General features: G+C 42.3%; 1 protein-coding gene across 1 annotated transcript in view; it reads left to right on the top strand.

Annotated features, from left to right (window-relative positions):
• The window catches only part of HTR4 (5-hydroxytryptamine receptor 4), a 166,402-nt gene extending 152,470 nt beyond the window's left edge, over positions 1–13,932 (top strand). Inside the window, exon 8 of the mRNA XM_036847934.1 lies at positions 12,176–13,932. Coding sequence (XP_036703829.1) covers positions 12,176–12,266 — 91 coding nt within the window. The 3' untranslated portion in view covers positions 12,267–13,932. The remainder of the gene's footprint in view (positions 1–12,175) is intronic.
• The last annotated feature ends 360 nt before the right edge of the window (positions 13,933–14,292 follow it).

Here is a 14,292-nt window from a genome sequence, read left to right as displayed (position 1 = left end):
TTACCATCTGTCTTTATATTGTGCACTGACAGTTTTAAATGCAAAAATAAGAGCATTTAACTTGTATATGGAGTCACCAAAATTGTACAGATTACACAAATTGTATTTTGTAGTTCAGACATGCTTATGTATTTTATTTTTACCAGACAGTGCACAAAACTAACGCAACTGTTTTTATTTCACTTCTTGATACACACACATTCTACTAACATTCTCCCTTCAGCTTACTGAGGAGTAAAGAAGGACTGAAGAGAAAAGAACCATGATTTGCTCTATCATATCCTTTCTTTCTATGTCAGTATTTTCAACATAAGTGCTTGGCTAATACAGGAAAGCAATGCATGTGGAAAAGACATGGTAGGGTTCCTTGATGGTTCCTTTTTCTTAGAAAATCACTGCCTTCTTTCTGCATCTGGCAAGTTCTGGTTCAAATGGAAAACACGGGCTCTCAGGGCCACCAGCCATCTGCTTACTCAGTCATAGATGTGTTGATAGGAAACATGAGTGCAGTGTTGTAATGGACCCCTGATCTGTGGGACTTCAGCAAGACTCAGCAAATATAAGGTAAGCATGTTACAGAAGCTGCTGACAGAAAAACGATGGGAGAAGGGAAAATGCTTTAATATACATTATGTATTCACGTTGTGTTTGCTTTGAGTCTTAGTAACTCTTTATGTATGGTTGGTCTACCAGAATTCTGTGCTCACAGGGCATCACTAACGTGAGAGGCAGCAAGGAACTACGGTGTACACGCATATTGCACATGTCATCTCTGCTCACATGCATGCTTCATTGTCCCTCACAGTTCACAAGTTCAAAGATAAAGTTATCGAGAATTCCAGGATGAGGACAAGCAGAACATTACACCAAGCTCTGGGTTCCTGTGTGACTGCTTTGGTCACACAACCATGAAGCTGGCCCTGTCCTCAAGTCCTTCCCCAATCCCAACCTGAAGCGGCTCTCACAAAACATTGTTCTTGTTGAGATCACACCAGGAAAACAGTGAGAATAACATCAGAAGAGCTCCACTTGCCTCATCAGATACTCAGGGTTAGAAAAGTTAGTGCTGTTTGCAGAGTGTACTTGCAAAAGTTTGGTAACCAAGTGGCTTAAGCTGTCCTCCAGGATGCCCACTGCTGGACTAAAGTGCTGAGGCCTAAAGCATTATCCTTTCCACTGTCTCTGACTCAGAGGAAGGTGAACTTTGGTATGTAAACAAAGGGGCATCAGACCCAATGTAGCATAATGGCTATAGGGGCTGGAGTCTGTCACACCTGGATGTCAGTCCTGTCTGAGATCTGTCATTTACTATCTATATAATCTTTAGCATGTGACCAGACATCTCTAGACCTCTGTTTCCTCACCTGTAAAATGGGAATAATATTAGAACCCATCTCCTAGGGCTTTTGTTAAGGTTAAATATGATAACGTATGTGCAGAGCTGATCCCAGCTTCTGTTACACAGAAAGTACTCCATGCACGGAAGCTGCTGTAACTGTTGTTATTATAATTGTAGATATAACATTGTTCATATCTTGGTTAAAACAAACAACTTCTCCAGTTATTTTCTCAGCCTCCTGATAAGCATTTCTTAAGAAATGAGTCAATAGAAATCTCTGTGTTCTAAACACTGCTCCTTAAACAAGGAACGCAGAGCTCCCTCTGTTAGAAGAAAAGCCAGAAATGAATGAAATGAAATTAATCACACTGTTTATAAATAATTGTTTAAACATGAGACAAGACTTGTTTCCTGGGTACATCATGCCCTGTGCTGAACAGTTGGGGCTGTTATTTTGAATATGCCTTCTGGCTTTTAAATTACCTGCAGGCATTTCTTTGATCCAACATAAAACATGCTAACTTGTCGAACAAGTTGGTTACAGTCTATGTGTATTTGTTTTCCCCCTTTGGCTCTGCAGGTGCTCTTGTTGCTAGGGTGTTAGGGTTCCATGTACCAGCCCTCTGAGTTTGGTGCCCACTGTGCATGTCACACTTCAGGGCAAACCCCAAACCACACCCAGCTCCAGTGGTGCTCAAGGTGATTTATCAGAGGTCAAGAATAGAGGCAGTGTGATGTGGGGCTCTGACCCTTGACCCTGGGTGCACACTAGAGTCACCTGGGAGCTCCTGGGTTCCACATGTAGAAATTCCATTTTAATTGGTCTGGTTGGGGACCAGAAATGCATATGTTTTAGGAGCTCTAATGTACAGCAGGATTGAGAACCATCAGTGTACTGGAAAGAGCAGGAAACCTGTCTTCTAATTCCTTACTGATTGCTATCATTTCTCTCAGCACCAGTAAAATGAGAAAGTTCGCATAGATAATGCTTCAAGTTTAGGTCTAGCTCCATGTCTTAAACTATTGAGATAGTCTGGATTTAAACTGGTAGTTCTCAATTGGGGACAGTTTTGTTTACCAGGGGACATTTAGCAAATGCCTGAAGGCATTTTTGGTTTTCACAACTGGTGGATGCTACTGGCATCCAGTGGACAGAGACCAGAGATGCTACTAAACATTCAAGAATGCATGGGACACCCCCCTGCCAGAGAATTGTCTGGTCCCAAATTTCAAAATAAATCTGTGGTTGAAAAACCCTGCTTTAAACCAATCCTCTGGGATTTGCAACAAAGAACCTCCTTACCTCTGCCAGGGGACAGCAGGAGAGGTCTTTGAACAATGCCAGGAGTTGTGTGTGCTTTTATCTGCCTTCTACAGTGCAGCCCCTGCATCCTTTGGCTCCTCTTAATCCACATCCACTCCCAAGACAAGACAAGGCAATTATTTCTGAGAGGAAAGGCCCTGAATGTCCGTGGTTAGAGTGCCAGTAGTAATGTTGCAGATAAGCCCTTTCTCCGAGGCAGGCTCTGTGAGCTTGTTCCTGTACAGCATGCACTTGCCAGAGACACAGTCCTCCCGATTTAGTTGGAGCAGCTGTTCAGGAAGGAATCGCCTCCAAAGCACACTAAGAGACCTACTAGGAAACCATATCCCCATGTAAATGTGTGCTTAGTCCACACTGTAATGATACCTGACTCTGGCCCATAGAAGTGGTAAAGCTGCTTCTTATTCTGGGTGTCGACAAACTAGAGTGTCTCCAGGAGAGGATAAACATCATGATTTTCTTTGCAGAATTCATGACATGTGAAGAACAATGTAAGGAATGGGGGATGATGAGTTTAGGGCTCAAAGAAGATTCAGGTCATGAGCGTTGTTTTTAATATCTCTGAAGGCTGTTTTGGGAAAGAGGGATCTGATTTGTTCTGCATGGTCTCAAGGGAAAGAGGTAGGTACAAAGGATTGAAGTTTTAAGAATACATATTTCAGCACAAAATGGAACGGATCCTCTTACTAAGAGATGTTCCTAATAAAGTAGAAGGAGAAAACTGGATGATCACCAGTCACTTAGAAGTGTTGATGGACCATCAGTCACTGGAAGCATTGACTGATCATTTGTCAACATGGCCAAGGAAGGGGTGAGAGGTCAAAGGAGAGATTTTCAGACCCTTTCTTTGTGATTGTGTGAGTTACAGAACCACCAAGTCCTCCCACAGTGCAGTTAAACACAAGAGAGAGCAAAACCTACTTTAGCCAGTGTAGCACTTTGTTTGGTTGAAGCTGGAGACCTTCTGGAAAGGTTACCAGTGGGAAGAGATGTGCCAGAGGTGATTTTGTCAATTGCAGAGACCATTCTCTTTTCCTTTATGATTCTTCTAGCAATCTGGCTAGTAGGAAATTTAGACACATCTAAGGAAGGAATCCATTCCTGGGTTCTATAGATGCCTGCTCAGTGGTTAAGCAGTTGATTTTATTTCTGAGATTCTGTTTGAGAAAAATGTTGTCATATCCACCTATCCAGATAAATTTCTGTTCTTTGAGGCTTTAGTATGAAAGGAATTGCTGTTTAAATATTTGTAAGGAGAAGGACTGAGATTAAAGAAACATCCCCTTAACCTGGTTTTCATGTTCTTCCTTTTTCACATGGGGACAGTTAAGACCTGAGCTTCTCTGATCTGAAGGTAGTAAGGCAGGGTCCCAATCTAGAGGAAATCAGAGTACTGATGAAGCAGTTTAGTGTTATGGCTAAAAGCATAGGACTTGGCATTTGATGGACCTCAGTCTGAATTCAGGTCCTGCCACTTTGAACCTGCGTGATCCTGGGCAAGTTACTTGACCTCTTGCTGCCTTGGTTTCTTCCTGTACAAAAGTGGAAGTAAAGGTGGCTCTTGCCTCATAGCACTGTTACGAGGCTGGTGTGAGATACTGTACATATAGAGCCTGGGATAAGTCACTTATTGATATATTGTGTTCTCCTTATCATAATCATCATCTTAGTAGGCAAAAAAGCAGGAACACTAGGTTGAGAAGACAAGGCTTCTTTTTCTGGAACACTGGTTCATTGTCAGAACTGGGTCTGAGGGGAAATGGTTTGGGGTCAAAATCACCATAATATCCTCCTCATAAGGTACAGGATAGTTCCTGAGCAACAAGTTCAGAAGGAGAAGGAAAATTACTTCAACTGCAAGGATAGGGGAACTGTGGGGAAGGGAGTGAGGCAGAAAGTTCTAGCTTCTGTGCTCCAAGAAATGCTGTGAAATCATCTCCAACCCTTGAGCAAGGAAACCTGGTGGATGGCTTCTGGTTATATAAACAAATATCTGAGTGTGCTCTGGGTTATATTCAACCAAAGAGCCAAGGACCTGCTTTTTACAAAGTGATTTCTGAATTATTTTCTCATTCTCATTTTTTACAAGATTCTTGGAAACATTTCACAGTTAGAATTGTTCTTGGAGAGCTTTTTGTTCTCTAAGAAATGGGTGAATCTATATTTTGATAAACCTGACAAATATATTTGGTGCCTACTCATGTTCCTTTTATTCTTTTCAAACTTTTATTTCCTTTGCTGGCTGGTGTAATGGAATTTTTCTTCTATTTGTGAATTTTCATTGCCTGCTTAGAGTTTCTGACTTTGGGGAAAGGAGTGTGTTTGTTTGTGTGTGTGTGTGTGTGTGTGTGTGTGTGTGTGTGTGTGTGTGTATGATTGTCATGTATAATAACTAGTTGCCTACGAATAACTTGGTTTCCTGGTCCAGATGTCACCATCTTTATTATCATCATCTTAGCATCTACCATTTACTGAACACTGGCTTTATATGCCAGCCATTGCGCTAAGTGCATTACATGTGTCATCTCATGGAATCCTTAATATAATCCATGGAGCAGGTATTATTATCCCCATTTTACTGATGGGGAAATTGAGACTCAGAGAGGTTAAATAACTTGGCTAGTGTCCTATAGCTGGTGAGTGGTGGGCCAGGATTCTAACACATGTTCACCTAATTTCAGAGCCCTTGCTGTTAACCACTAAGCTATGCTCCTTGCTAGTTAATTAAAAACTCTTGAAATAATGCAGAACTTTTGATTCTTAGACATGGAAAGGGCTTCAGAAGTGATCTGGTCAAATATCCCAACCAATGCAGTGATCTCTTCTACAGCTTACCTAGTAGGTAGTTGTCTGTCTCTCTTCCCAGTGAGGGGTAACTTATTATTATCCAAGGCAAGACATTGGCTGGGTTGCAAATTATAATTTTTTTGCCTCTGGTTTTCTTTTGGGACTATGTGTATAATATAGCCATAGAGAGAGAAGCTACTTCATGTGTATCGTTTAAGAGGATGTTAAGGCCATTCAGACATGTGGGATTTTAAACTGTAAATGCCAGCTGGATTGAGCTGTAATAGAATAGCCTTGAGCAATATAGTGTGACTTGGCAGTGGGCAGATGGTGAAGGGCATATAAAGCCCTTCTTGCCTGACCCAGTCTGGTTTTCCAACTCATTTCCCTCAACTCTCCCCCGACCTAACTTCCTATGCAATAAGCATGCAAGATTGATCAGTTTTCCTTAGATAAATAGTGAATTCTCCAGCCTCTGGATTACTTCTGCTGTCCAAAATGCTCTTTCTCACTTTCCCTCCTGGCACAAGCCTACTCATTCCTTGAGGCACAGTTCCAATATGAGCTCTCTCAACTTTCCTAATCCCTACCCCCTGAATATTGGACCTAACCACTTCCTCCTCTGGGCTCTCACACCACCTGCTTCTCTTTTTCTTGGAGGCTCAGCTCATCCTGTGGGATCTTAAGTAATTTTATGCACTTAAAACACCCTGTGCTCACCTGGACAGCTTCTCGAGAGCAGGACATTTCCTACCTGCAGTGTCTAAGAGCCGAGGGTGCCTCTTCAGTGAAGGTGCACATTTAGTGAAGCTGGTACAATAAGACTCTGAGTTGGATTTGCCTGGTTCAGCTGGTGGCTCCACCTCTCCCTAGATGATCTGACTTGGGCAAGTTACTACGCCTCATTCCACACAACTTGAGCCTGTAAATAATAAAACCTATGTGATAGGATTGTTGTGAAAATTATATGAGATAATCCATGATTAGTTTAGCACAATCACTGACACATAATAAACGCTCAATTAATATTGGCTGATATTATCATGGATCCATACTTTTAAGGCATTTTCTCCTACATATTTTTAGGTTCTGTCATATCAGAATAGTTCAGCAGAAGAAGCAGGCAGACAGTCTGATCCCCCAGACTCAAAGTTCCAGTCTTTTATTTGTCCTTTAGGAACTGTGGTAGACAGTGGAAAAAGGCCTCACAAGGAAATTGGTTTGGCCTTAATTATATGTGCACATTGAGAAATAGACGTGCATTCGGATTAGAATAAGCCATGCGTACTGACTTGATCTTGCACTTTGGCATGTTGAAACATGGACATATCTTGAGGCTGGTGATGGAATTAAAGAGCCCCTGAGAATATGTTTTGTCCAGAGCTAAGCATTCCAAACTGTGCAAATTTAGCTATCTGGGATTCTTTCTGCAAGCAGCACAAAATAATACAAAGATCCCAGAGTTCCCACCCTGAGGATGCATTGCTTTATGTCCTTGTCAAGACAGTGTGCTCCCTGCAATTAAGTTTTCTCATCTGATAGGGTTTTTTGTCATTTGCCTGCTATTTTCACAATTTTTACCCATATCAACATTCTGCCCATGCTATTATTTATTTACTATTTATCTTTAAATACATTTTTAATTTAAATAAATCTGTTTGTAAATGAAACTCTCTATTATGACCTTAAGTGAAAAATCATGTAGAGAAGATGATTTTAAAATTAAATACAATGAAAACAAAACAAATTATTATTATTTGCATAACTTTTTTACTATTAAAATTTAATAATATTGTCTGCCAAAGGCTCTGAGTCAAAGGCCTGCTCTCCATTTTATTAGGTAGTAGAGAATTGTTAAAGCCAGAGTGGGGCCAAACTGAGTACGTCTCTTTAAAATGAGCAGAATGAGTGAAAGAAGTATTGGATCTCCTTACTGTGATTCAGATTGTTTAACGTTGTGCCTCTTTGTTTGGCATATCACCTGTGGAAAACATCCCATGTTTGGGAAATACTGGATCTTCCAGAGTCAATATTCTGTTCTGGTTGATAGTGATCTAAAGACAAATGAAGAAATTGGCCTAGGCCATCATCTTTTGAGCCATTGAATTTACTGATAAATTAGTACAAGTTTATGTGCTTACTGTTTGTAAACAGTTCAATTAGTTTTTATCAGCTAATTGTAACCAAGCATTCTATTTTTTCATCACATGAAAAGCACCTTAAAAAATATTGCTTTGTGCATCTCTTTACATTTTTTGCCACCTCGTTTTCATGATTTATCACCAAGTCTATTCTCGTTTCATCATCAGTGTCATAAAAGCCAACAAATACCCCTTGTCCACTTTGCTAAAATGGACTCTTTGCATGCATGTCAATGCTTCCTTTCTGATCCCTTGTGCAGAATCGCTGAACGTCTCATACTGCTAGCTCTGGCCCTTCCCACTCACTTGTCCTTTCTCTTACTGCCCCCTGTCTCCAGTGCTAAGCTCTGCCTCAGGTGTGAGTAGAATAACTGGACATTCACCTCCTCAGGGAATCTTTACTCCCATGTGCCTAAGAATTATGTGAGAGCACTTTTTAAAAATGCAGATTTATGCCCTCCCCACCCCACCCCTGCCCTCTCCCCACTCCACCCCTGCCCTCTCCCCACTCCCACCCTCTTGTCAGAGGTCTGATGTGGATCCTGGGAATCTGTATTTCATAAGTACCCAAGATAATTCTGATGCACATAGTCTCTGAACAATTTTGTGAAAGATGACTTAGCTAGTGACCTCTCTCATCTTTTCCTCTTTTTCCTTCTCCTCCTCCTCCTCCCTCTTCTTCTGGAACAAAGGGAATTGTAACTCTATTTCGTCAACCATTAATATTAAACTTCATCACAAAACTCTTCCCACTGTACAAATGATTTCCATGTTTCCCAACGGACAGAATTCCTGATATGGGAGGCAGAACACCTGATTTATAGCACTAGATCCACTGTTACCCATCAATCAATCCATGCCCCTACATTGTACCTACTTTCCTTCCTTACAGGTTTGTGTTGAACATTAAATGTGGAAAATGATACAAAAATGCTTCATAAATTGTAGAGGATTTTACTAAAACTATTAAAACAAGAAACTGCATCTTAAGTCTGTAAAAATATCAGAGATTCTTTTTTAATGATGTTTTGCATCAGAAATTTTGAGCGGCTCTGCCAGTGTTTCTGATCAAGCATATGTTTAAGGAAGGACAGTTGTGGTCTCGCTGCATTTTAAGTTGTGGCATCTCAGGCCCTCCCTATCCTATCCTAACCAGATACATTTAACAGCTTTGCAGTGTAACTTCACAGGTTCAGAAATTGAGGTCTTTCAAATTCTTTAATACAAATCCAAAAATTATCCTCCCTGTGTTTCCAGCGAAACCTCTTCCCTCCACACAGAATATAAAGTATCAGATACTAACAATAGAATATTAAAGCCAAATTTGAAGCAATTACCCACAGCTTTGGAGAACAGTCCCACACACAGCTGGTACCCAATCAGAAGGTCTGTATTTGTCACCCACCATCTCTACTCCTCACAGAGCCAGAATGTCAGAGCTGCAAGGGATCTTATAGATAATCCTCCTTGTTTAAAGAACGGGGAAAATGAGGCACAGGAAAGGGACTAAGTCCTCAGAGGCATGCATGGATGGAGGCTAAAAAGGCATTGGAATCCAGGTTCCTGTCTTCTGGTTTATTGTTCACATTGCTGAGTTAGTAAGGTGGCCTTGCAGTTGAAAGTGAAAGGGGCTTACTGAGTGTTAAAGTTGTGCCTCCTGAGTGTGATTCATTGTATGGGTTGAGGTCTCTTGGGGTGCAGCATATTGCACCGTGACTTTGTATCCTGAATGAAGACCTAAAAGGCAGATGATATTAAATTGTTAACTGTGAACAATTAGTTTAGTACAGGAGTGTAAACTGAGACTGACACAGGGGCCACAACCAGGACACAAGATCACCCTAGCATTATTCTCAAGTCTCCTTTTTCCCTACTTAAAGGGAGTTGGTTGTGAGTCCTCCTTGGAGTTAAGAGGCTGGGCCATTTTCCTTTATTCATGACTTCTCTCCTTGGCAAGGGCTATATTGATGTTGTCTGAATAAAAAGGAGTGGTACCAGGCACCCAATAGCAATTCTGCAGAAATCTCAGTCTTTATTTGAATATTTGGAAGGATTATATGAGAGAACCAATACAACATTTTGGAAACACTTCTCAAAGAGCCTCCTCCATGCTCCCCAACTGCTCTGGAGCCTTCCACGTACCCAACTCAATGCTTCACTTTAGCCCAGGTCTTCCTGCTTTGTCTTCCATCCTCTCTCCTCATTCTTCATTATGTTTATTCACTTAGCCCCTTCCTCTGCTCTCTCTACTTTCCTCCTGACTCTGCAGGTTCTTTTTCCTTTTCTACCTAGTCTCCCTGGTTCTGAATCACGGAAAATACATACGCCTCTTGGCAAAGATGTTCCTTTAGTGGGTAAGAGGGGTTAGCAGGAAAGAGTCCCATGTTAACGTCCCAGTTACACTGTGTTTCAGTAAGAGGAGGAGACACATTATACTGCAGGCTTCCCACGGGAAGGATATAATATACACCCACATACATATTCCTTTTACCCTGAGTCCATCATAGTGGGACAAGGAGATGCTAGAGACAGCAGAACCTGAACACTGAACTTAGTGGTGGTTCTCAAGATGATGAGTGACAGTGTATCAGGACAATTCAGAGCCCAGACTTTGGAATCAAAAATGACTGGAATGTAGGTCTGATTCTGCCATTTATTAACTGAGCAAATTTGGGCAAATTATTTAAACTGAAACTAAGTTTCCTTGTCTGTTAAATGGGTTTAAAATACATGAATTAATGCATATAACACACTTAGCCCAGTGCCTGGCACACAGGTGCTGCCCTAATGGGTGGTGGTTTTTATTGTTGCTAATAATGATAACAATAAGTGTGATACAAAGGGAATTTGGCCAGTGAGAAATGAGAAACCCTTCCTTTCTCCCTCCCTCCCTCCCTCCCTCCCTTCCTTCCTTCCTTCCTTCCTTCCTTCCTTCCTTCTCTCCTTCCTTTCTTCCTTTCTGTTCATTCATTCTTTCTTTTAATAGATATGTTCAGTGAATAAAACAGATAAAAATGTGGGGCGTATGTAAAGACATTAGGCCACATCTTGAGTTTTCTAGAGAGCTTATACTTGAAGAATGGCATGTGGAAAATCTGGCAGAAGGAATGTATAACCAAAGATGAATCAAAAGGTATGTTTAGAGCAAGTAGAAAACCCAGAAATAGCTCTCATTATTTAGGGACGAAATCTTGCATATTCTGCTTTAGTAAGAATAATCTTGCAACTGGAAAGAAGAGAACATCACAGGGAAAAATTTGCTGCCTGGGATTGACGGAAAACTTTTAACTGTCTCTGAGCCAAGATGTATTATTTCTCACGGGATTAAAGGAACTGGTTGATAAGACCTCTGACTGGAGCTCTTTTGTGGACTCAGGATATGATGGCAGCCTGGAGACCAGTAAATATTGTCCCAGTTCTTAAAGAAAGATTAAAGCTAGACTGCAGAAACTTTAGACTCATAGCTTGAAACAGACCTTATCAAAATTCAAAGACAGTTATTATACAAATGATTTGTATGCAAGAGTCAGTGTTGTTTCATTACAAAATAATTCATGCCAACTAATTTCATTATCTATTAGGACAGATTTACTGCTCAACAGAGACATTTCAGCAAGGCATTACATAAAACCTTCCATGGGTGGGTCCATTCTCAGGCACACGGATTGTTACCTGTCTGCTGGGAAGGCAGTCTGTGGTGGGGTACCACAATTCTCTGGTTTAGCCCTGTTCAATCAGTAGTTTTTCTCTTGACTGAAGATTGAAGATCTAAGAAGCGGATGATACTAAACTGAAAAATCTAGGTAGCAATAGATTATCTGATCTCCCTATGTGTTGGTAGAATCCTTAAAGTCTAGCTTGAGTCAGTGCTAAATGTCCTATATTTTGGCTAAATGAATGAATGAGTGAATAAATAAAAAATAAATAAATAAAATAAACTGCACCAATGTAATAAAGAACCACAGGAATTGACAGCTGTTTGTATCAAAAAGATAAAAGTTGGCAATGAGCTTAACATATAAGCCAATAGCATATTACCATTGTCAGAAATGAACTTAATGTTGACTGCATTCATAGACGTGAACTAAATTGATGGTGAAAAGTATGTGACATAAATCAGGCTCACTGTGTAAATTTGGGCTCTTTCCTGGTACTATATTTCAAGAGAGATAATTATAATAAGGACTGTGTTTAGAGGACAGTGCCCATTATGGACAATAATCTGGAAACCATAATATATAATGAACTATTAAAGAAAATGGAAATGTGTAGCCTGGAGAAGAGAGAACTTGGAGGATATAATTAGAAGAGGGAAGAATTTTGAGTGGGCCTGGAGGGCATAGTAGTTCCACAGGGTAGAAGCTGTAGGAAGGCTGATTTTGGCAGAACATTAATAAGCTCTTGCCAATAGCTAAAGTTGCTCAAAAATAATATGGCCTGGCCGGTCAGTGGAGATTCCTAAGCAGGAGCTAAACAACTACCCATCTGCATGGCACAAGGGGCTTTCCTGCAGTGGGTGGGCTCTTTCACCAGCCTATCTGTCCGTTCCAACTCTGAGGTTCTGTGATCTTTTCCCCTCTCTAGGGATGCAGTGGAGTGTGGTGGCCAATGGGAGAGTCAGTCCCACCCCCCAACAACTTCTCCTTTGGTGGCTGCTCAGCCCAGTGACACTTAGGCCCCTGGGGCAGTGACCCTGAAGACAGCCATCCCTCCAAGAGAGGGCCAGGTCCTAAGCTGCTGCTCGTGCCTGACTGCGCCCGGTATTCTCTTCACCCAGCATTCCATCCATTGGTGCAGGCACCCCATGCCCATCGGGCTTTTCCTCCAGGATTCCAGCATGTGGCAGGGGACAGGAGGGCTCCCTTGTTCACTGGGGGTTCTCCTCCAGAGATGCCCCTTGAAGGGATCTTTTTATTTCCTAGCACTCCCTCTTCCCGGCTTCATAGTCACCCTGGCCTCATAGTCTCTGTTGTCCCCAGTATATCCCCTTACTGTGCCTGGTTTGTCTCGCTCATGTTGCAAACACAATCACTCACTGTGTCCTATCTCAGTCATAGATGTCCGCAAATATTCCTTCTTTGCTGTGCCTGCTCACATGCACTGTCAAAACACATCCTGCCTGTACCTGCCTTGGTCAGAGTTGTGTTCCAAAAGCACGCATCTCTTGCTTGTTTGTGTCTGTCACAGCCATGTTCAAACTACTCACCAGCTCATCTCTGTCCTGCTCTGTGCCAGACACTAATACACTTTCCTCCCGGAATGTGGGTCCAAATGTGCATCCTCCTGGCCAGCCCCCCATATCAGTCACAGACTTCCACTTGCTTTGCCTTATGTCCATGTCAGTCCTTCTCTTCAGGACATGCTCCATTTATTCACCATGGAAGAAACAGGGCAAAGATCCTTCAGAGGAAAACAGTCTCTGCAGCAACCTCGGAGGGAAGCTGAAGACAGACAGCTCCCTGCCAGTGCCATGGCCTCAGGCCCTCCTGCTCTGAAACGCTCGCTTTCCTGGAACAAATCCTCTCCTAAAGCGCCTTGGGCAGGGCTGGCGGCATCATAGTGTTTATTGAAAGACTTTGGAATCTTTCCCACGAGCTTGTAGCAAAGCCCATGGTACCAATTTATAACCCTTGAATCTGGCCTTGCTCCTCCCAAAGGAGAGAACAATTGGAGGCGCACCCTGCCGAGACGTGTCACTCACTGCAGTTTCCCCAGGTGGAGGAGGCAGAACGAAGCACCACTTGCGGTGGACAACAGTGCTTGACTTCAAGTCAGAGGACCCGAATTCCAGCCCTGGCTCCACTCCTAACATGTGGGAGATCGTGACCTATGCCCTTCCATCCCTGGACCTCACTTTCTGCATCTGTCAACTGAAGTTTGGACCAGGGGATCTCTAAGATTCCGTTCTGTTTCTGTGACAACAGGATGCTGCTATAGCCATCAGCTACCTCAGAAAGGTGTGGCCTGCCTGCCTTTTGACTTTGTTTCAGAGGAACTAGCCACCTCATTTGGGCCTTCTAGACCCTTGACCTTGCCAGCTTTGCCCTTCAGATAAACCTGGATGTCTTTCATTCAAAGCTAAGTTCATGGCTCTTACCACCTGCCCCAGAGTGAAGGTCCCAGGGAGGTAAACGCCGCCACATCCCAGAGCCGTGTGAGGTTTCAACTTTGGTCTTGGCTGTGATTTGATAGCATCTCAGGACTTCATCATACTGTCCTTGTTCCTGCTGCTTAAGAAGTCAGGTGTCATTTCCATTGACGTTTACTTTAGTTCTGGAATTGCACCAGACTGGAAAGAGACTTGGAATGAGGAAGAGAAGATTGCCCCAAACCACCCAAATACAAAAAAAAAAAAAAATTATGTGCCCTGCAAAGGCTTACAATTTTGTTGTGGAGAAAGTCATTCCTTAGGGAAGGGGAAAAGCCTCTAATGAGAAATGTGACTCGGGACTCCCAAATGCTGCTGAGAAAGACTGCGCCACGCTGAAATGCTCCTGGTGTAGGCTGGGGCTCTCACTGATCCGTGGAGCAGATTCATCTGGGAACCTATTCTCGTCATCTATGAAGAAAGTTTATTTAAGTCCTTACTTGCACATTGACTCTGGATGGACCAATCCCCTGTGCTTTTTTAAGTCGCTGTTCCTCTGCCGTTAATGAGATTGGGGCACAGGAGGCAACCACCTTTTTGAGGATGATCCTTC

Source organism: Balaenoptera musculus, chromosome 3, assembly GCF_009873245.2.
Source record: "Balaenoptera musculus isolate JJ_BM4_2016_0621 chromosome 3, mBalMus1.pri.v3, whole genome shotgun sequence".
Lineage (NCBI taxonomy): Eukaryota > Metazoa > Chordata > Mammalia > Artiodactyla > Balaenopteridae > Balaenoptera > Balaenoptera musculus.
This window is presented reverse-complemented; position numbering and strand designations above follow the sequence as displayed.